The following is a 24,479-nucleotide window of genomic DNA, read 5'->3' on the forward strand; positions in this document are numbered from 1 at the left end:
GGACTGGGTTATTTACGAGTGCGTGCGCACAAGGTATTCTTGAAAGAGGAAATCACATAATGAAAGACACATAGTTACATGTATTTTATTACGTAGACCACAAAATGCAAATTACATTAATGAATATTCATATATACGGCAATGTTTAGAGATCTAGAATTTAGAATTTATGGCACATAATATCAAATCAATATGTATGTTTTTACGTACATGTATACTTAAATATTCTACTAGATGAAATCCCGCGCAAGCGCGGGTAATTGAATTTATACCACTACCGACAGAAAATATATTGTAGTTTCTACTGACAGCCTACAGGCTTATAGCAGGAAGAAATACTTTGTTCAAAATCCCACATGTGCGTCTCCACCCCACCCCCACCCCCTTTTGTAAAAACTTGAAAAAGATAACAATTTCATTAATTGATGTTTATTGTGAAACCTGTTATACTATGTTATGGATATTGAACTTCAGATGCTCTTATTTTATTTCCGTCAAGGATAAAAACAGCGAATATGCACATTTTACTGATAAATTGATTGGTGTTTTTTTTTTTTTGGGGGGGGGGGGGGGATTCACAGGTACTTGGGTCTTGGTTTATAAATATGTATGTACCTTATTGATACGTAAAAATGTACTTTACCTTTTTTACATATCAATAAGGTACATATATATTTATATACCAAGACGCAAGTACCTGTGCAAAAATTAGCTTTTAACGCCCCATGAATAGGCCGAGTATTTGATACAAAAGACTGTATTCAGAAAAAAAACTGAAATGTATTGATTAAAGCACAAAATTTTACAGCTTTAATTGTATTTGAGCAATATCTTATACATTAATTTTCTCTTTTCATGTAAGCAATTTTATTACGAAGTAGAAATTGTACTTCGGGTTCGTTGCCACGATGCTCTCAGTGAGGAATATATTACACATTTTACCGATAAATTTATTAGGAAAACCTACTACATGTATGTAATAGTCTTTCGATATATAAATATATTCACAACTTATAGTGTTATCAATGATTTACCATTACTTCAATGACCATTCACGCATAAGCTTTTTTTTATGTTAATCGTCTCGTTTTTCTTTTTAACATCGGGCTCGGTGCTATATGATGTTCTAAAAGCTTCCGTCAATGTTAAGATCGGTGAATGACAGAAATAATTTGCACATTTCCCTTTTTAATCGGTTATCACAACTTATTTCTTTTATGTCATTTAAATCAAGTTTTGATTGAATAATTTAGTGATGACGTTTTATGAAATAAATAAACGATTGCTTGTTGTCAGTTTCATTGAAAATTGCCAGAAACTTAGATCCGCCAACCGGAAACGCCACCTTACTCTGTTTTTGCTATTTCATGGCTGTTTATAGAAAATAAAAGTAGACTTTTAATTTAATGTACGATACTTACAATGCGAGTTAAATCTAAATATAGTTTACGGACATTATATTGTATCTAGTGTATTCTTAGAGGAGTAGGTAAAAACTCTAGTGCATCCGTTTCGGAGTTTATTTGCAAAATGTATTAATTCATAAGTATAGATAATTATTTGTTATTGAAAGTACAAGAAGATAATTGGTCAATTACATGACAGCTTTGTTCTACTATAAACCCGAGTCGAGTTCATGAACCTTTCAAATAAGAAACTTTCATGTTCGACATTCTGTCATGTTCTGAACTGTGCGTATCTTTAAGGCCATGATAGAAGATGAAATCAAACTTTGAAAATATACCAGACAACAATTCTAAAAAAAAAAACTATCTTGGTAAGTTAACTACATTATATTGATACATTTTGTATTTTAAAAAAAAGACATAAATACTACGCAAGACAATGAGATTTGTTTGATGAAGGAACGGTCTGATCCAAAATGGAAATAGAAAAAATTAGTTGATTAATCTACTTTCAAGATGAATTTGAATCAAATCATATTCCTGAGTTGTTAACAGTCAATCGATCGTGTTGTCCGACGCATTTTTATCGTGGAGTTTCTCGTGGTCATCTCCCATCTTTTTCACTCTAAATGAACCCGTGGGTATACTTTTCGAGCTCTTTATTGAGCCTGCAGCGCCGCTGCGCCCACTGCGAGCACTTCGGATAGACATCTGGGTTTTTCTTTTAAATGCATTTATTTCTTTCCTCTTCTTCCTCTCGAAAAATCCACACTTAAAGAAAAACATTGAAGACTTAGTTATTATATGCAATTAATCATTAATTAATTATTATCTAAAATATTTTTTTTTTTATACATGATCATGTATATCTTGTAAGATACATGTCCTGATAAAATATGCTGCCACACTAAAGCCATGTTTTATTTCATTATTTATTCATTTATTTATTTTTTCTCTATAAAGACACAAGAAGTACCTTCCATAAGATGATCCCGAGGATAATGAATAGCAGTATACTGAAGAGACACGCCACTATGATGATCCAAATGTCGATTTCCTCTGCTGGCTGATAAAAGGATTCTGACAGTAAAATGTTCACCGATACCTATTAAAGAGAGTATTATAAAATCATTACTTATTTCTCTTAAGAACAAGGTACGGTTTCAATACAAATCTTGCCCTGTGTTTTTCTTAAAAATAAAAGTGATGTAAAAAATTAAAACTCATGCTTTTTGAATTATTGAAATTCCATGCAGAAAGATCATACAAATCTTTTTTCTCACATGACCTTCCAAATGCTAATTGTGACCTCATAAACTTGTGCATTTTCCCGTATTTTCTTAAAAAATTGCAGAAGACATAAATTTTCAATGGAATTTTCTTTCAGATAATATTGTCCACAGGCATCGCCCACAAAGATTTTGAGATATGTGATTTTTCAAAGAATTTTACACAACATATCTAAAAATTAACGTGGGCGACGGCTGTGGACACTATTTTCTTAAGGAAAATAACCCTTGAAATGGGGCATTTTGAGGCTGTTTCTGTTTAAAATAGAGAAATGCATCAAATTATTGACATCATATATCCAGAACGGTACTCCATCATGCTATATTCTTTCCTGATTTATTACAGTCATATACTCAACTGATATTTAAGCCAGTTTCAAAACTTTTTGAAAACATTAAATTTTTAGGGCACAATAAAGCTAAAACCATACCTTCTTCTTTTTCTTAACTTTTAAAAAAAAGATTTACGTTAAATAGGAACTTTACCTCTCCAGTAACATTCTTGACAAATTCCAGTGGAATTCTTGTTCCAGGTGCAGGAAAAACATTTGCCTGCACCACGAATGTCAAAAAAGCCTTTCCCTAAAATTATTGTGTTTATTAATGACAAATATAATATCAAAAATACATGTTATTAAAAGACATAATTATCAAAATAAATGAAAAATAAATAAGACACAAAATTACAGTTTATGATTTTGCTGTACAGAAATAAAAAAGAATGTTAGGTCTAGAACGAGATCGAAATCGCTAAATAAATAGTTTTTAACGTTCTAGATACATGTACATGTATTGAATTTGAACTTTCTTCTAAATGAATTTTATAATACCTTTTGTAAAGGTGGAAGCATTGAAGTTTGCATATGAAATGCCATTGTAAACGCCCTGCTGTCCGTTTCTGATGGTTTTACATTAGACACGATACACTCCACGACAGCACAGTCGTAACCATTGTCCAAAGCATCGCAGAACTGCAATGTTTTATCATTGATATAAGTTCAATGAATCCTGTCATCCATAAAATAAATGTGGTTTTTATAATCTACTTTTAGGTTAAAAAACTAAGGAGTCTGAATATTTAACAAATTCTGTGTACCTGTTTACTGTACATTTTGACGTACATTCGATTATGATATTGTTGATAATGAGATAAGATTGACAGACAGACATGTTAAGGTGGAATGAACCTTTGTAAAGAGAGATAACTCTGAAAAAAATATTATTCTCTATATATTCTTTATAAAATTCTCATCTTTAACATTATTTTTTCTCTAATTTTAACCAGGGTGGTTTACCAAATTGACATGAATTTCATTTTAATCTTATCCTCTGCTATAAATCTGTCTTCATAGCAGTTAAAAATCTTATATTACACTAAACAAAGAGTTATCCTCCCTTAAAAGCTTTAACTAACTCAATAATACCATAGTCTGTGATGTTTCTGAACGCTCTGTAAACGGTTGTAATTTCAAATCGCTCCTTAAATCCCTGATTAAACCAGGTTCTGAGGTCAACGACGTTTTCATCAAAGATGACTTGAGTTGTTCTGGGTGGTACTTTAAAATGCAGGTATCGCCCACATTTGTTACAGATGGCTAAAGACAAAAATACAAATAATCTTACAAATAAATTGTTGTATAAATTAAGGCAAATTATAGTACACGATTTTTCCATCCTGATATAAATTACAGCATCTTAAATTGTTTTTTTTTTTTAATTTTCCATTTCGTGTGAAACGTGTTGCAAAACAGAAAGCAATACGTTTTGAGAGGGCTGGGTGGTCGTGGCCATTCTTAGACTATATTGATCTCCTTTAGAAGAAGAGCTCCATATAAAGATATACAAAAATGATCAAATTTTAAAACTAAAATGTATGAATTTTTTCTTTGCCAAATGATAGTTGACAGCTTAAGATATCATATCTAAAAAAAAAAGTTATATCTGATAGTAAATTTTGTTGACCCCCCCCCCCCCCCGCCGCCTCCTTAAGTTATTTTAGGAATGACTCTAATTCTTGGCCAAATTATTCGAGTATAACCTGGTTTGGGTCAGTTTACGCTTTATAATCCGCGAAGCGAATTATAAAACAGCGTAAACTGACCCAAAACAGGTTATACTGTAATAATGTGGCCAAGAATTAGAGTCATTCCTTATAATTTAATTTTAAAATCATTAAATAACTATGGGTGTAAAACTTCGTTGCTTTTTATTAGTTCAAATTTGCCGCTCAATAATACAACCATAGTAACGGAAGTGATGAGAAGAGAGGGGAGGTAAAAACTGATACATAGGCCTAGCAGCCTTGTTGTTTGTTTACATGTGGTAAGATCGAATTATTGTTTGAAGTTAAAGGTACATTTATTAAATCTGGAATTTTCCATGAATCCCGAGAACTGGAAATGAGAGGATTGTATGGATACAGATGATTCAGCTGGTTGTCAGGGGGGTTTGTCCCCATACCAAACCAGGTTATAAATAAAAATATTAAAAAAAAATAGAAATAATTTGTGTTCCTTTTTGGATATTAACCAATCAGAGGCTAGAATACAAACAAAATTAAATTATATGGATATATACCAGTGAGTTTTCTCGATCTATCATTACTCTATCTTCATATTTAACGGGAAAAGATATGTAAATCAATGCTTTTTCAATCGGAGATGGGCCATCGTTGTATAAGGTATAAGTATTGGTGAATTGCACACTGCTATTTGTTGCCAGAATCTGCTCATCTGAGGAGGATCTAGATCAAAAAAGAGAGGGTAGAAGACAAATGCTTTCAAAAAGTTTACATTCATGAACATGTTAATAAGTGATTTTCGAGGGTTATTAAAAGAAAATGTTCTCTGCATTTTAAATTATGAATTACAATGTATAGAAATAATTTAAAACAAATCTTCTTGCAAAAACAATTTGGATTTGATAATACATGTACACTTATCAATACGTAAAAGACTCTCATTACAATTCTTTATAATATTATAACAAAGTCAAAATACTTAAAGGTGCTTAGACACAGATTTGAACTTAATATTTTCTCAAATTTTCTGTATAATATCACGACTTATATATTGCAATAGTTTTTCACATGAAAATATAATTAAAAACTTATTTTATCTGGAAATTATTGGAACTACGAATTCCGGAACGCGTTTGATTAACACATCTTTGCACTAACACAAATTTTAACTTTATCCTTAATATTTAAGAAAAGAAGCGATTTTGTTATGTATTAATGAAAAATATTACATCTATAATCCAGAAAATTCAGAGTAGAAACGTTTGAAAGCAAAATCAACTCACCAGTATTGTCAGTCCGGGCTCTGATGTGATGTGTACAGAGTTTAACAAATGGAACACACGCGTGAAACGTAAACTGTTTTTGTAAACAGGGCACGAGCTCTGTTATTGTTAATGTTTACGATTCACCGGGTATGTTCAATTGTTAAACTCTGCACACACCACTGACCACGGACTTACAATACTGTTATTGGGTTTTGCTTTCGAACATTTCTACTCTGAATTTTCTGGGTTATAGTTTTAATATTTTTCACTAATACACAAAATTTCCACTTTTCTTAAGTATTAAGAATAAAATTAAAATATGTGAAAGCGCAAGGATTTGTAAATCCAACGCGTCTAGAAATTCGTTCAAGATGAAATAAGATTTTTATTATATTTTAGTACGAAATGCTATAGCAACATATAAGTCATGAAATTATACAGAAAATGTGAGAAAATATTAACTTAAAATCTGTGTCCAAGCACCTTTAAAACCGCTACCTTAAACTGTTTATGTATAAAACATTTCCTGGTGTAAAATATCGTGTACACTGTAAGCCATTTAAATATTTAACCAGGAAAAAAATATGTAGACGATTTACGAACATTATGGACAGTTTTCAAAAAACGTGAATTTAGCAAGTCAGAGTTATTTCCCGTTTGCCGCCATATTGGAGGTCAACATGCCCAGATTCCTTTATTATTTAACCAATTTTGACTTGTCATATTGGCCATTGTGGTGAAGGAAACGATTTTTTTAAGAGTATACGTTTGTTAGTCTTCTTTAATTCAGACTCTTGATAAAGATTTACTCCCAAAGAGTTTTACTACACCCATTTAATTTAAATTTATTAAGACAAAGAAGAAAAGGTTGACCTCCAAGATGGCGACCAAGGGAAATAACTCAAAGGAAAAAAATAATCCATTCGAAAACTATTATGTGTTATTCATATGGTGATCTTACACTTTTAGTGAAACATCCGTCAGCAAACTAAGTCGTAAAATTTCTACATCTTCGTTATCCTTCACATCAGTGTCGTGATTGGTCGAGGCTAGGGTGACAAAATTCAAAACCGGAGATGTTATCAATTCCGGATTAGAGATCATATTTCTAGCTAAGTAGAAATACACTGTGATGTTTACTACCATATGAGGATAAAATGGGTCGTCCAGATAACACAGAAATTCCGATATATCGGTAGAGGCGGACTTTGTTTTACATGTTATTTGCTCAGAAAGGCTTTCCATTTTGTAACCAGAATACTCAAATATTGTCGGATGTTGTATTCTTAACGATGTGCTAAATGAAGGTTCCCCAGAGTTCTTTATCACAATATTCATACTTATATCTGTATCACTTCCAACCTTGAAGCTTGTCTTGTCCAAATTTGAGACAATATCAAGGTTGGAGTAGCAAGTTGTCATATTTCTACATCCAGTATCGAATGAAACCTGAAATCAATCGTCAACTATTAAAAATAATATGATAGTTTTCAAGAGACACAATAGAATAAATTAAAATCCATTAGACATTAAAATCAATGATATCAATAAATTGAATCTTAATAAACAGTAACTCTAGGCTTAATGTCAGTCTATAAATGTTAGCATTGTCCAGCAGAAATGTGTCCACTTCATTGGAATTTTTAAAAATGTCTTTTTCGAAGCAACATGAACCTGCACTTCAAAATGCATTCTTTCTGATTTGACCTCATGGCGCTGCTGTTTTTGAAAAGAAAATTTACACATTCTAAGATTCTTTCTATTTTATTTTTCTTTTCTGGGTGAATTTTTGGAATTTTTTTAAAATAAGCCAATCATATTTATTCATTTATTATTCTATTAAGAGGACTTGGCCCTTGCATTGAAAAAAATGCCATGTTTTGTTGAATTTGGTCCAGTGATTCTGGAGAAGATGAAAATGTGAGAAAAGTTTGCCTACGAAACAAGGCACACTATAGAGACACACAGACGGAAGCAGGACACTCTTCAGTACGAAAAGTACACAAACTTTGGCCAAGGTGATCTTCCTCTTATCGTTAAAAATATATCGCATTCTCTTAAAGAAAAACTTATTAAAAAGTTTCTTAATTTTTTCGATCATTGCCATTATATAATGCTTATGGAAAAATTTTAAATTTATCAGAACTGTACCAATTCTCAAAATGTTTTGCAACAATAGAATTGATTGCGGAAGCGTTCATTCTTACCTGACTTTTAGCTATGTTTGATGCATTTCTTTTCAAAATGGCCCTGACATTGGACGGAATATACTGAGTACTTAATCGGTAAGTTACTTTCAAAACTACAGGTTTTTCGATGGCCGAAAAAAATTGTCGATCAACTATCTGAAACAATGATTATAAAATTAGAGTATGTAACTTTACATAAATACATGTGTATATACATTCACTGCATAAGTCAATATTTCAACTAATTTTTCCTGAAATACTGCATGCATGAGAGTTCAAAAATATTTTCAAAACAAAAAATCCTTGTATACTATAGCTATTATATCATTGGCTCATGATATTAAAAAAAACACTCAAGCATTATAAATGGTCTAGTTAATCGCATACATTTAAAATTTATATGAAGAAAATATGAAATAATAGCATCTTTTGAAGGACGTACTTCATTTCGGAGTGTAAAATTCAGGCAAACATTCTTGTTGGAGAAGATTTCTAACAATGATACATTTATCTTATTCTGCCGGCTGTCAAACAGAACTCTAGGTCTTTTACTCTCTACATCTGCCTTAATATGCAAGTCTATGTCTGCAATATAAAGGAAAGGTAAAACTTCCTTTAAAAATTGCTAAACTTAATCTGAATAATAGCTTCATTTGATAATTATATAATAATATTTTATGAAAAGATGACTGTCTACATTCAATACTCTTAATAATGATTTCGAAGTGATTTTTCACTCCCTGTCATTTTGAAACGTTTTAAGAACTTCTCGGATAAAACAAACTACGTTAATGATTGTTACAAACACGTCGACATAAGCGTTCTTTACTGTATTTTTTTTGACTGGATAAAGATATGGAGGATGCTTACAAGTGTTGTTGATGCCCTCGCCTGTGAAGTTTAGACAAACATTAAAGGTGAAGCATGGGTTGGTGGATCCAGGAATTTCACAGGTTGTTCCCGTTGAACTTAATGGAACAGGACTTTCATTGATGCTGATGGCGGACTTGATCTCTATGATGGGTCGTGCTCTCAGCAGTACTACGTCATCTGATTTGTAAGCACCGACTGCAAAATCTGGAAAACGAAAATACATTTATCCGTATTTTGTGAATGTGAAGCTTGACTAAGAATTTGACAAACAAAGCTCGATGAAAACATGTTGCCTGATGCTTATTCATGTATTTGTGTGCAGTTGACCTTTCAACATTCTACAAATTTTTAGTTTACAATGTATTTAAATTTCGTATAACTGGTTATTTCCTTACCGTTATACTCATTAGCATCCAGATCTTGACCACGTTTGGATATATAATAACCGAAACCATATAACCCCATCTTAATATCTTTGCCAAGAATTCTCTGCGAAAACGTGTCTTCAAGTCTAGGTTTGTTTCCATTGAATATATAGACTACTCCAATACCTTCCTCATATGGGGCACCGACGGCAATGTCTATTGAAAATAAATAATTTTAAGATAGGATCTTTGCATATTAAAAATTTGTTTGTGACAGTAACTTGAGATGAATTTTCTATTAATTCTGTATTTAGTTATATCATATAGTGGATTAAGTTTACTTCCTTATTGTACATCAACATCACAAAATGTCTCTCTGGGGTTAAACATTACAGTTTAGCTAAACCAAAGTCTTAAAAATGGTCCGTTATTACAGAGTCCCTGGATGTTTACTCAATCTTTAAAAAAAGTGGTCTTGAGTTAAAGGGGTTGAAATTTATTGCAGGGTTATGTTACTTCGAGGTTATGAAAGAAAAGTAAAATTCAAATGTCGAGGTCCTTTTAAAATTCTCCCAAGCACAACAAAGTCATAAAAAATCAACCTCATTGAATATTCAAAAGCCTAGATTTTCAGATATGCAGTAGATTAATTTCACTTTCGAATTCACAATTTCAAATCATGCATTAAGTGGTTATGAGTGTAAAATTTTACAACTTGGCCATTAAAACTCCCAAAATATATGAATGTATAACTTACCATTTAAACCATCCTTGTTTAAGTCCCCCACGGTAGATATCGCAGTTCCGAATCTTGATCCCTGAGTGTTTGCCCCGTGAACAGTGTGAGGATCTTGTTCAACGTAAGTCTAGCAAATGTGTTGTAAATTTGATTTTTTTTTTAATTTCAGCACATTGACTTAAACAAAAACTCTTTCAGTTGAGAGTTGATCATTTGCATTTTTATTACACAGTATCTAACATATCTGACTGTGTTGACCAACTAAAGAGAGAAAAATTATGCATTTTTTGTGTGTTTTTCTAGTTAACGGATAAATGTATTGTTTTATATCTGCCATTATGAAAATGGATATTTATGATACTGAAAACGATAAAATGCATTTACAGCCATTGATCCAGTTCCGTAGAAGATGTGAACAGCACCGACATCGTATATAACTCTATTTCTAGACGTTCTATTTAAATAGGAATTTGGTGCCCCGACCAGGATATCGTCATTCCCGTCACCATTTACGTCAGCTATAGCTAATGTTTGTCCAAAACCTCCTCCTGTCTGCAAAGGACGTTTAATATGTATGTATATAATGTAAGACATAGATATTGTGTTATTGGTCTCAACGGACAATCAGCTAATCCGGTTTAAAAAAAATAGATTCATTGGTCAAAACTTGGGGGGGGGGGTTGGGGGGTGGGGGTGGGGGGGTTGATGCAAATAATCTCCGCAATTAGGAATCCTAATTAGGAAGTTTTGATACCATATTTTTTTACTGAGTGTAAAATCATGTTAGAAAAATGTTTTTAAAAATTTGAAAAGCAGAAAAAGTCAGAGAGTGGACTTTAGCTTCTTGTGGAATGATAAAAGAATCTAATAACTACAAATCCTGGACTGAACAGATTTTTAGCCATAATAGGCATATAAAGGGAGAATATAAGAAATTGTATCTTAAAATATGTTGGAATACCAATTGCCTCTTAAAAATAAAATAGTTCATAACTAAAACTGAGGGGAATGGATAATATGATCTTCATGAATAGTCGCGTATGAATTCAGAAATTTGAAACAAATATAAGAAAGTGAAATACCTGCAGCCCTTCTATTAATTTCACTTGTCTCTCTGTTACTCCATTGAATGCCATGATCGAAAACTGAGGAGATTAAACTTGTAAACATATTTGAAGAAGAAATGCATTTAATGTCATACAATGTAAAACATAAAAACAATAACTGCCATCATTTCATAAATGATATTCGATAAAAAAAATTTCTCTTTTACCTGCTATGCCTTTCATATTTACACATTTTAATGAAGAGTGTTAAAATGTGTACAGTTTGTGATTCGTACCGAGCCAATGACGCCATTTTGATTACTGAAACCAGGTGCTCCCACTACGTAATAATACCCGGATTCTCCAAAATTGCCTGAGGCTAAACTGTATCCTGTCATTAAAATAATTAAAATCAATTAACTGCTGATGAGGAAAATATTATCTTAAATACAATGAGACGTTTTTGATCTGTGCTCTTTCAAACAACGAAAGATACCTCAAATAAGCCAGCCATACAAATTGTCAGTGATTTGAAAATACAGTTTACAAAATTTATATAATTTTTGAATAGTTTGATACATCTTTGTGAGATGGAGGGAGATAAAACTATAGATAATCAGGTTTGTTTGAGATGATGAGGGATGAATCTATTGATAATTACGTCTTTGTGAGGTAATGGTAGAAGAACGTACAGATAATTAATTTCATGTGAACTTAAGTTCATGTGAGATGGGGGGAAACAAGTCCCGAGATAATGACGTTTGTGTCTGAGATGGTTGAAGGTAAACCTACGGATAATTACGTTTGTGTAAGATGGTGAGAGATTAACCTACAGATCATTACGTTGGTGTGTAAGTGGTTGAAGATAAACCTACAGATAATTACATGTGTGCAGAATGGTTGGAGATAAGCTACAGATTATAAGGTTTTTTGAGATTGTGGGAAATATTACGTTTGTGTATGATGACTGGAGATAATTACGTTGGAGTGAGATGTTATTAGATAATTACGTTTATCTGACACTTCTTGTAATAAGACTTACCAAAGTATGATCCTGATTGATAAGTAGAAAGAAGGTCAGACCTCTCTATGATAAAAGGGTGGGTTTGTCTGCCGAGATTTACTTGAGCGAATGTGCCACCTGTAAGCAAATATGTCCTGTTAACCACTGGAATTCAGATCACAAATACTGTTATAATATTCAGATGAGTGAAAAATTAAGTTATCTAAACGTGCAGTGAAATTTAAAAAAAAAATTTTAGACAAGAACGTAATCGTAAAATCAGTTAATGTCTTAACTTGGTTATGCATCTCAAAAACAAGTCAATATTATTACAATTATAAAGATTGGGAAAAATAAGTAGAATATTTTAATATACTGTTTTTTTTTCTTGTTTTTTTTTTTTGGTTTTTTTTTTTGCTCATGCACTCTAAAAAGAAATGAATTTAAAATTATGAAAACATGCATGATATATAACGTTCTTTGATTAATAAGGAGAAGATTACATTTGTGATTAGCTAATTATGGGGTTCAAATCTTAATGAAGAAATATTCGTTAATTGAATGTGTGCAATTTCTTGAAGAAAGAAATCAAGAAATAATTTTATTGGAGAAAAGGTAAATTAAATTATTTTCATGATACAGGGTTTCTTCAACAGGATTTGAAAAAAAAAATCCAGAAAACTCATAAAGCTGAATTATGAAGATAAAGATGAACAAATTATATTGCTAATATGAATATACATATGAATATTATAAATATTCATATGTGTGTAATACATGTACAAAAAAATTACTCCTGATGAAAAATGCATATACCATTACCTGTGGACCCAAGACCAGCATTTGGTGTACCAAATATTATATCAAAACTTGGATGCTGAAAAAAATTATACCATGTAATAATCATAGGTGAAATGCTCCGTTATACTCGGATAAAAAGTTGTCACCATTTTCTGAGGTGATTTCTGCACAGTTACATGTATTGGAAGTAATTCTTATTGAAATAGACTAACTAAAGGATAATCTCTTTTTTTTAAATTCTTTAACTGTTACATATCAACAACTTGAATACTTGATTGTTAATGAATGTGAAATTATTTGGTGTTTAAACAACAGATGGAAAAAAGTGAAATATTTTTTCCAAGCTTATATACATGTATATTAAAAAGATTATTCTCAATAAAAGTAAAATACCGGTGAATCTATGATGGAAAATCCAATCTCCGGATTAATGTAAACATCTGAAATTATTGTCTGATTCATACGAAACATGTTTAGAGTGGATTGATTAAGGTCATTCCTGTTCCTAAGTTGGAAGCAGTTGCCGGAAACTAAGTATGAATCGGTATTTGTGTCAAATGCGTTGAACAACCTTAAGTTTTTCCACGTCGGAGCACATACCTGTGAATAACGTACGTATAAAATCACAATTTAAAATAGGTGATAATTATGTAACCATGCAAAATGTAAATGTAACTGTTGAATATTGATATTTATTAATTATGTTTTGAAGACAAGTAAAAAGGAAATAGATTGAAACAATGTAGTGTCATTTTTAATTGGAGAAAGTAACAAATTCATGAAATATATGCCATGAGAGAAATATAAGTTGGTTTCAAAACACTCACCAATATAGATTTACTTGGATCCTTGGATATATGTATACTGGCTCCCAAAAGTTGCTCCCTCTGTTCGAACACATTGTCAGGTTTGCTTATTCCAGTAGATTCTAAAGAGACAATTGATAAAACTTTATTTTTTATCACTTGTTTCCCAAATACAATGGAAACGTTCTTCTTGAAACAAAATTTTTAATTGTTTCCAAATCTATTCAATGAATAAGGGATTATTATAATTAATCAGAAAGTAATCCTCAATTAATTCACTTCATACGTGCAATATCTGAACTTTTATTTCTTTATGGGTTTTTAGCAATCCTTTGTTTGCTTTTTGTGGGCATCTTATTTTTTAATTTCTGAACGCCAACTTTTTGCTTGTACTGTATATATGTTTTTACAATCACTAGAAGTGATGTTATTTCTAAAATTATTTTTGTATGTAACAGGGGATATCATTAAACAACTTTTCTAGAATATTTAAAAGAACATTTGTATAAGATATGGCTTTCGTGATCTCCCCATTTATTGAATTGTTAATACTTATTGTCATGTCTATAAATGAAAATTCGCAAAATTATGGCATTTGTACATTTTTTTTCCAGAAAGAGGGCTTATAATCAATTTGGAACAAAATAAATCAGGACAACATGTACTACAGAGATTTCTTTGTATCTCATACAAATATACTCAGTTAATTTATTTATTTAGAGTCACTAAAAGGTTGTCCTCCATTGAATATTTAATTTTAAAGATATATATTGTGATTTAAAAGTTAACATACCAGTAGATCGTAAACTGCTTAGGACAAAACATTCTGCATCTTCTTTGAAGTTAATGGGGCATGCATACACATTTCCTGGATTTGGTATTTCCGGTCTGTCGGTGAAATTATCACGAACGGCACCAACAAGTATCCTAAAAATAATTTTAGATAAGTTTCTATCTATATAATGGAGGTATTTTTTTTTTTTAAATATATGATTGAATGATCCCTACATGCAGCTCTATGATTGAACATTCTAAAAATTATAAAAGGAAATATCCATATGAATCCGATCATACAAGTGAATACATGTATAACGTGATATTTTCTACGTTGGTCCAAAATTAGATAAGGAGATTTCAGATTGATACGATAGGTATAATAATGTTTGTTTGTTGTCCAACTAAATCTCTGTCTCCCACCCTGTTCGTTTAAGAATTTAACAGAGGTAAACAAGTAAAAAAAACAAAAAACAATGTAATACAAGAAACAATAAAAAAAAAGAAAAGATGGCGATGGTTTGCTTCAATAGTTGAAATCAATTCTTTTGGAATCGCATAATAAAACAGATGATTTAACAGCCCTGGAAGCTCGCTATTTACGTGTCCTTTTGGTCTCGGTGAATTATACTCCTCTAGTAGCTTAATCATCGTATAGACCTGTAAAACAGCAATACTTGTAAGGAAGCTAGGATGTGGAAAGGTAAGTCGATTGACTTATTTAAAGATTAACGAGAAGAAAAAAGGAAAATCGTTATTCAGCGGAGAAATATTAATAGAGCAATCATTAAATACACACCCTCATTAAACAGATGACTATAAATACTTTAATTGTAAAATGACTACGAAATAATGGTGACAGCAATGGGTCTTTGATCGGATCTATTTTTATTCATAGATCCTAGAGGCAAAATTCTTAATTAAACATTTATTGGCTTTGAACTAAAATTTGAAGAATGCATGTTGGTATGAATTAAGGATTATCTCCCCCATGCATAGCTCTGATCCTTCCACGTACATGTATTAGGCTCCAGTCTTTGGTACCCCCTTTCTTCTGCTCTTTAATTTTGTTTTTTTATTTAATAGTTCGGATTTCCAATTTTTCCAACGTTTCGGGATGAGCACCACTAAAGAGACATGAATTGTCGAAATGCGCATCTGCTGCATCAAAATGGCACCGTATTAAGATTTACATGAATGATATACTATATGAATATTTACAATGTCAAATGTCTTTGTCCTAGATAAAACTACAAATAAGATAATAGCTTAGTAACAGCAAAAAGCGGTTTGCACAGAACGTCACAGAAATGTATGCCTTCTCGTTGTGTGCTGCTTAGTGATATACTGGATGGGGCTTGCTGAGATTTGTTAGAATATAATTTTAAAAAATAAAAAAAAAATTCTTATTGAACAAAGGATCCGGTTAAATGTAAATACTGTCTGAGTTTTTGGTTTTATGATGATTATCAAATAAAATCAGTGTGCTGTCGTGATAATTTTACGCAATGAACGCTTTCGGCGTTTATGCAAATTTTCACTCGAGCAAACTGATTGATCACATATAAACAAAAAAGTTAAACAGTTATTTCTTGAATTAATAAAGATGAGTATACGCTGTGGATTGTTCGTTTTGAATTGCATTTGTTGAGCATTCTATCAGGTGAAGTTACATTTCACATCTTTTTGTTTGTTTGTTTTTGTTTTTTTTTTTCATCAGGTTGGATGAATTTCCAGTTCGAAGTTCATTGAGGCGGAAGATGCTACATGTATACATGTATAAGGCATGTTATTACTGTATAATGAGCAGCTCGAGATAGTCAGGCAGGTCAAAAACATTTTCTGTAATTGCAAAGTAATCTATACTTTCCTTGACGAAAACGACTGTTAACGTTTTTCAAGATCTAAACGACAAATGACTAATTATACATGTATTTCAATAGATCTAAAACATCCCATTTAACTTTTTGATTTACCTTTATGTATGTAGGCGTTCATTAACACAAATGCCTTTACTATGAGACTTATGGTTTATATACTAGCATTTAAAAAGGCTTAGATCAAATTTGTATACTTGTTTAATGAGGTGAGGTTGATGACAAAACATTTGCAAATTGAAAACAAGAAAATAAATATAAAGAAATGGAAAAAAGAAACTTACCAATTATTTAAATCGGTTTTGAGAATCTCTGCAGAAACTCCAAAATAAGATCCAGTGGGCCCGCTGAATATCTTAGGAAACTCTGTATCAATGTTATATCCATAAGCGATAGAAATTAACAGAAGCAAAGTAAATTCATTAGATAGACGGTGCATTGTTATCGTCATCGCCTATAGGGATAGTGTAAAAAATAAATTCCTTTCGACGAACAATGCCCACTACGGAAATACTTTTCCAGTGTTTCATATTATGTGTAAAATTCTGTTTTAATCAAGTAGGTTCTTTCCATTGAAAATTTCCTGAGGGAGTAAAGTGTTTGTGAAGGTAAGTTGGTTTAAGTGGAAAATTCGGAAGTTAAACATTACTATAATCCCTTAGAGATTGAGCATATACATTAGTATATCTTTTCAGAAGTTTTAGTATTATTGCCAAGAAAATGCTTAATTTTATTAATGTGTTTGATAAACAAAAATAATATGTATCAAAACTTGAAGTAATCTTTCATAATGCCTTTAGTAAAACGAAGTTATTTTTCTTTTTTGCACACTCTACATGTATCGATCTCACATTTTGATTAACCACTTATGTGCTTACCTGTGAAAATCCGTGTACATGAAGACTTTATTTAAGGTTCATTGACCCTCTGCTAAGGGAAATAACCCTCCTTCGGACACATGACTAATATTTCTTTAAAAAGTTATCAAAATAAAAGGCCGCTTCTATCAAATTTTGTCCGGCAAGTGTATACGTTTAACTCGTTATACTTCTTTTAAATCATTAGCAGCCATTAAAGAAATGTGCACGAGTACTCAGAACCCTAAAATAAATTCATATACATTAATACCATATTTGTGCATCCGTAATTTGAAAAAAAAAAATATTATTCTAAAAGTGTGAAGATTGATGTCTAAATTTATACACAAGAATTAGAATATTTTTTTAATCAAGACCTACATGCACGGATCAATGGAGGGGGTCCGGACCCCTAACTCCCACCCCGAGATTTTCAGTTATTAAATTTCCAAAAGACGCACTTGATCCCTCCCCCTTTGTATAATGATAAAATGATTTAGCTGAGTGACCCCCCCCCCCCCCTCCACACCCAAGAAATATGTTTTTCAGGTTTGGGCAAGTTGTGCAGGTTTCAATTTTTTCTGTGGTCAAAATATTTGAAAATATTTTGTTTGACTTGGTGTGGATCCCCTCTCCCCCCCCCCCCCGGAAAAAAAATCCTGGATCTGTGGACTATATAACTGTTCTCTAAAAACTTACAATCAATTTTCAAGATTAGCCGATATTCAGATATTTGATTTTCAGAATGGAAACTAAGAGATAATTTTACATATATATTAGTTTTGTATCTCTCATATGTCTGTTATGATTTAAAGCATGAAATACGTCTGATATAATGAGTTTCAAGCAGACAATGGTAAAAAAAATGATTTCTTTATTTAAAAGCGTAGTTGGCAGTCCAGTAAAAAGTCAACAATAGAGTAAATGTACAAAAAAGATTGATTGTATGAGAGATTGACAAATGTCCATTGTGTTTGTTCCAACTCATTGCATCTAACAGTTAAAAATACTGAAAGCATGAATACATGTATCTCTTTAAGCTGCGGGCTTTATTCAGCAATGCACTCTGCTTATTCCATTTTCTGTAAAGCTTGGATCTTCTTGTTTGCTAATTCCTGCACTAAATGTTACGAAGAATGTGATTTGGCATTTAAAAACAACTATATCATGTAGTGAAATTTGCATCATTCATTTCATCAAATTTTTGGTTTAGTTTTTTTTCCTCGTCTGGCACTTTAGAACGAATTGACCCAGCACCGCTTTTTGCACTTCGTACGGAAGCCATTCTGCTCTTCCGCATGCTGTAGCGAGTTTTCCGTTTATATTCTTCAACCTGTTTTCTTTTCTCTCTTTTGAAAAAACCACACTGAAATATTGAGACAAATGGATTTTTACTAAACTGAACACAAAATCAAACTCATGCAGGCATCAAAAATTAACTGAGTACTGAATCTTAAAATTGGACTCCATTTTGATGTTTTTTGTTTTTTTTTTTTTGTTTTTTTTTTTTTTTTTGTTTGTTTGATCAATATTATATTTTCTCATTTATATGCATGTTCTACATAAGAACATGCATATATTATTAGGTAATTAAGTCGAAAATAATAAATTTTTCCTTGATGTTTATGCAGGCATACCTAGAAGTATAAAAAAAAATTATAAGATTTTTTTAAATAAACTGATAGAAATTCAAATTACATGCCCATATTTCAATTTTCAAGCCCCTTTTTATTCAACATATAACGGTATTCGTATCAGAAATGATACCTTTTTTTAACAATGGCTGGTAAAAATTCAATCGGTTCTTAAAATGGAGGATTAAAGCTTCCATAACATCACATTTACATGTAAATGTAGTAATTGCACTATGAATGTTTCGTTCTAAGGTGAATTCTACGTAAGAGCTTAAAACCTGGAATCTTGGGAATATTTATCTAAATGCAAGTGTCCATTGGCAAGTATCTGTCTTTTCTTAGATTTTCTATGTAATATGAACATTTTTATCTCCAAGAAATTTATACTAAGCTGCGTATATGTACATAATGAATAAGATGACGGTTAGGAAAAGTGTTCGATTATATATATATATATATATATATATATATATATATATATATATATATATATATATATATATATATATATATATATAAACAACACAAATTTTAGAACCGAGCATAAAAAACAGACCTCTGGAAATTCCAGAGGTGGAATTAGGTGCCCTAGAAGAGTAAACATCCCTTGTCGACTGGTTACACCCGCCGTGAGCTCTACGTTTTGCATGATCAGAAATACGGAATAATACATAGTCAAATTTAGCATAAAATTAATGGCCTAACTATTGGAATGAAGTATGTCCGTTAAAATATGACAAAGTGACACATGTAGGTTGTATATGCAAACTGAATGTAACAGTTTTCTGAAATTAAGCTGTGTCTTAGTAAAATAAATTCCATTATTGTTTGAAGACTAAATGGTTTGGTTATAAGCTAAGGCAAATTATAACAAACTTAGAAAGACGAAGGAATTTACGGGAGAATGTTGCAGTCCATTTACAGGTAATTGAGGTTTTACTAGATTAAATTATAATTATACTTCTGTAAACAAAGCCAAAGTTGATATTAACCCTGGAGAGTTAAACAAAACGGTTCTGTAATTACACGTAGAGCTTACAATATGGAGACTTAAGAGTTTAAATAGATTTTATTGCATTTTTCACGCAATTCATTCTTTATTTTAGATCATGCTTGCGTCTATATTTTATATATGCTTTTAAAACATCTTCTAATACTCTGTTTCAAATCATAGTACGATGTAAACCTGATGTAATAATGATAACTGTATAGCGTTAGTTTTATTATCACATTAATGTTTTAACAAACCTTCCATAAGAGCAGTCCTAGCAAAATGAATAGTACGAGCCCTCCAACACTGCCTCCGATAATTATTGTCAAGTCCACCTTCTCCACATCTTGTGTGAAAGAGTCAGGAAAAAGAATGGATATAGATACCTGTAAATTGAGGTAAAAAGATTAAAAAATATTAAAAGAAATACAAATTATACATGTATGCATGAGACAATAATGGAAAAGTACAAAAATTCTTAGAAGTGAACTTCAAGTGAACAGATGATTGAAATAAAATTTAATTGGATTTTTATAAAACTCAGAAAAATTCCTACAGGCTTTATAGAGCTAGAACAACTCAAGTGTCAAAATAGACAGTAACACATATAGTTAATCAAAATGTAGAGCAAGAACAACACATTTAGTTCATCAAAGGACAAGGTACGTTTTCAATACATATTTCTAATATTTGGAAGTAATGTAAGAAATTAAAATTCATCCTTTCTGAATCGTTGAAATTCCATGCAGTAAGAAAATCCAAATCGTTTTTTTTCATATGACCTTCTAAATGCTTATTGAGACTTCATGAACTTGTGTATTTTCCCATATTTCTTTTTAAAAAGTTGCAGAAGACATCAATTTTCAGTGGAATTTTCTTTCAGAAAATATAGAGCACATGCATCGCCCACAAAGAAGATTTAAAGATTCAAAAGATTTTACACAATATATCTGAACATTGAAGTGGGCGACGGCTGTGGAGACTGTTTCCTTAAGAGAAATAACACCTGAAATGAGTGATTTTGAGGCTTTTTCTGTTTACAACATATAAATATGTACCAAATTAATGACGTCATATTTCCAGAATGGTCCTCCTTCATGCCATATGCTTTAATGTTTTATTATATTCATTTACTCAACTCATTTTTAAACCAGTTCCATAGCTTTTTGAAAACATTGAATATTAAAGGCACAATAAAGACCCAACCGTACCTTCTTCTTATAGAGCAATCGAAATCACATTTGGTTCATCAAAATATAGGACAAGAGCAACGCATTTAGTTCATCAAAATATAGAGCGAGAGCAACACATTCGGTTCATCTTTAGTTTACCTCTTCGGATACATTTTTCTTTAGAACTAACGGCACGGTTGATTGTTTGGTGGGGAGCACATGTCCACGTGTAACAAAGGTAAAGAAAGATTTCCCCTAGAAAAAGCACAGGAATAAGTTTAAGATTAATATTCTGTCCAAAGTCCAAATATTAACTAAGTAATTAAAGTAGCATAAAAGCATACAGTGCACGAAACTAATTTTGTTACAGCATCGTTGCTGATTTGAATGCTTCCTTTGCTTGCTGATTTGAGTGTTTCCTTTGCTTGCTGATTTAATGCTAGTAATCCTTATCCTGATGCTGTTTTATAATTAGATCAATGCTACCGGAAGAAGCATCATGCTACCGGAAGTAGATAATGAATTTCAGCATGACCGTTTAAAGCAATAAAAGTGCCTTTTACAATTATTTGATCATAATTTCTCACTATGTATCAATAATGTGAATACTTTAACCAACATTCTTTCTTTCTTTTTTAATTTTTTACTGAATTAAAACTCATTGATTTTCTGATGCTAGAAGGATAATGCTGATTTTATGTAGGTCAATGCTGGTTTTATCCTTTGCTTGCTGATGCTGATCCTGGCAATGCTGTTTTTTAAATGCTGATGCTAGCTCGATCCTTATGCTACTAATGCTTATGCTGATGCTGGTTTATGTAACAAAATTAGTTCCCTGCACTGTAATACATGTGATTCAAAATTACTCATAAAAATAAAAAGATATATTGTCATTTTGTTCAGTTATTTGTTTGAATTCAAAACGATGAGTAATTTTTATATGAAAATATAAATCATCAAATAAATGTTTAGAAAGGTGACAACAGTTTCTTCCAATTTATATATTATTGATACATAAGGCTATTTATGGTCATAAAATCTATTTCTGCAAATATATATTATAACAAAAAACAATGCTTAAAAGATGTAGATTTTTTTAAATAGTTACATGCATTCTATTCAAGACAATTAATAAGAAAAAATAATGATTCCAAAAATAGGAGGGTACCTTTTGTAACTTTGGTAGTTCATCCACAACTATGTCAAACGGTATTACAAATGTTCTATTATCCTTGTCCACAGGCTTGACCATACTCAATGTACACAAAACAACTGCACACATGTAGGGGCCATCTCTTCTATCACAGAACTGAAAATGAAAAAAATGGAAGGTTATTATTTCTTTTTCATTTAAAAACCACATATTATTTGATTTCACCTTTAAAATTTCTGTTTTATTGATCGGATTTATATTTATATTATCTATTTATCTCAAGAAATTGATCAAGAAAATTTCGTGGTCTCTGTTATGGTACGTTTGCATTACTGAGGGAAAAAAATCCGCCAAAATTCTAAAGAATAAATCGTCTTTCACTACAGTTTTCATTAAAAAACAAAAAAGCAGGCTTAATTACATGTATCGTATAAAAAGAAAAGAAAACTGTTCTATAATATAAACTTACAATATATTGAGAATTTTCAGAAATATCTGGGACGGGATGTAAGTGAAGATCAGTGCCTATCTGGCTGTCCAGGGATATGACATTTATTCCAGATGTGTTGTACCGGATCGTACTTCTTCCTGGCACTGGGTTCTGAGTAGTCGTTCCTGTATCCTTGCTGGGGTAATACACCAGTTTACAAGAATCTTTTATGTTTTTGTTTTGTACCTGAAATTGAAAATAACATACGAAGGAAACATTCCCCCTTAATCTAATAACCCCAAAACTTTACAAACTAAACAAATTTATGAATGAACACGTCAAAAGAAAAACAATTATGCTATACTTAAAAACAGACATTGTAAAATGTACTTTCCTTTTATCTTTTAAAATATACTGTAACATTAATGATAGGATTTCCACCACAAAAACATTTACAGACAGGTATTAAGAACGTCATGCCATGTGATATGTTTATTGCTGCATAAATGTAGCCTAAGCATACGACTATGGAGACAAACGGCAAATTTGTAACCCCTACCTTAATTATTGCTATACCTTAACATCGCCTTTTTTGATGAAGATTTTGTCTTTGGTACTGACAGGAATAAAAAACTGAATATCCACCTTTTCTATGACACAAGGGCCTTCGTTGAAGAGTCGGTAAGTGTTTGAAAACTGTATACTGCTCTCAGTGGCGGTTATTTGTTCATCGGAGGTAGATCTGCAATAAACATAGGAAGAATTTTCTTGAAGTGAAAAATATCTGGTGTAAAAATGTTTATTCCTTCTTTGTCAAATATTATGGATATTTCGATATTTACAGGATTTAAACTATAAAGTTGTAAATGTAGTTTGGGGAAGTCGAAAACACTGTCCAGAAAGTATAGAACGACTACAGTGAAACATAGACATAACACCGTTTACAGAATTAATTTCCGGTATCATAGATTCATGAGACATCAAAGTGTGGCTGTTCAGCTTGTTATTAGATCACCTGAGTCAATCAGATGACCTATTGCTATCTGTTTTCGTCCGTCGTGCGTTTAACATTAAAACACTTTCAGCTTCTCATCAGAAACCGCTCAACCAATTTCAATCTTTTCAATCAGTGGAAGGGAACATGAATTGTTAATTTCATGGTCCTTGCCTCCCTGGGGCCTGAGGGGAGGGATTACAAGCATCAAATTCAATGAAATCTTTTAAAATCTTTTTCTTTACTTCCGGACATCAAGCAATCAAACTGTGGAATAATTGTAATAAGCAATGAGCTCTCTACCAAAATAGTGACATTTATGGCCACAGGGTCAGGGATTCTGGTGCTAGGGCGAGGCTCTGTTGACTACAAATAGTGAAATGCATTTCTTCTTTAAATATCTTTTTCCTCTGAACCTGGGTTTTAAGCAAACAACCTACATGCAGTTATATTGATCAAGGATGCCTTTTCAAAAACTGTTAATTTCATGGCCCTGGGTCAGAAGTTCTGGTTTTGGGTGAGGGTCTATTGAGGATATATTGAAAATGCATGAATTCTTTGAAAATCTTCTCCTCTGCTCCAGGGGATTAAGCCGATGACCTAACTGCATGGTTATGATGAACAAGGGTGCCTCTTCCAAAATTGTTAAATACGTGACCCAAGGGTCAGGGCTTCAGTGGCTGGGACTCTTTTTGATTATACAAGTAAAGCGAAAAACGCATTTATGCTTCGGAAATCTTCTCTTCTGCTCCTTGGTATTAAAGAAATAAACTAAATGCATTGTTATGATGATCA

The 24,479-nt window shown here is 31.7% G+C and overlaps 2 protein-coding genes across 2 annotated transcripts in view; both read right to left on the reverse strand.

The window, feature by feature from the left end:
- Nucleotides 1–1,938: 1,938 nt before the first annotated feature.
- LOC133176094 (integrin alpha-4-like) lies at nucleotides 1,939–17,087 on the reverse strand. Its single transcript, XM_061311261.1, has 21 exons — nucleotides 16,738–17,087; nucleotides 14,596–14,729; nucleotides 13,824–13,924; nucleotides 13,390–13,596; nucleotides 13,018–13,072; nucleotides 12,235–12,333; nucleotides 11,489–11,583; nucleotides 11,229–11,291; nucleotides 10,531–10,698; nucleotides 10,165–10,273; nucleotides 9,438–9,623; nucleotides 9,040–9,246; nucleotides 8,612–8,754; nucleotides 8,188–8,325; nucleotides 6,942–7,429; nucleotides 5,273–5,438; nucleotides 4,120–4,290; nucleotides 3,526–3,666; nucleotides 3,182–3,277; nucleotides 2,383–2,511; nucleotides 1,939–2,177 (listed from the first exon to the last, which is right to left on the reverse strand). Exons 1-21 carry the CDS (start codon nucleotides 16,902–16,904, stop codon nucleotides 1,962–1,964), a joined length of 3,279 nt encoding a protein of 1,092 aa, XP_061167245.1. The 5' UTR covers nucleotides 16,905–17,087; the 3' UTR covers nucleotides 1,939–1,961.
- Nucleotides 17,088–18,167: 1,080 nt separating this feature from the next.
- Nucleotides 18,168–24,479, reverse strand: part of LOC133176093 (integrin alpha-4-like) — a 31,701-nt gene continuing 25,389 nt past the window's right edge. The window contains exons 16-21 of the mRNA XM_061311260.1: nucleotides 23,267–23,432; nucleotides 22,730–22,936; nucleotides 22,276–22,416; nucleotides 21,267–21,362; nucleotides 20,193–20,321; nucleotides 18,168–18,676 (exon numbers count right to left, since the gene is read on the reverse strand). Of these exons, the coding sequence (XP_061167244.1) occupies nucleotides 18,476–18,676; nucleotides 20,193–20,321; nucleotides 21,267–21,362; nucleotides 22,276–22,416; nucleotides 22,730–22,936; nucleotides 23,267–23,432 (940 nt within the window). The 3' untranslated portion in view covers nucleotides 18,168–18,475. The remainder of the gene's footprint in view (nucleotides 18,677–20,192; nucleotides 20,322–21,266; nucleotides 21,363–22,275; nucleotides 22,417–22,729; nucleotides 22,937–23,266; nucleotides 23,433–24,479) is intronic.

This window comes from Saccostrea echinata, unplaced genomic scaffold, assembly GCF_033153115.1.
Source record: "Saccostrea echinata isolate AGI-Se365-2 ecotype Australia unplaced genomic scaffold, CSIRO_AGI_Sech_v1 ptg000065l, whole genome shotgun sequence".
In the NCBI taxonomy this organism is placed as follows: Eukaryota; Metazoa; Mollusca; class Bivalvia; order Ostreida; family Ostreidae; genus Saccostrea; species Saccostrea echinata.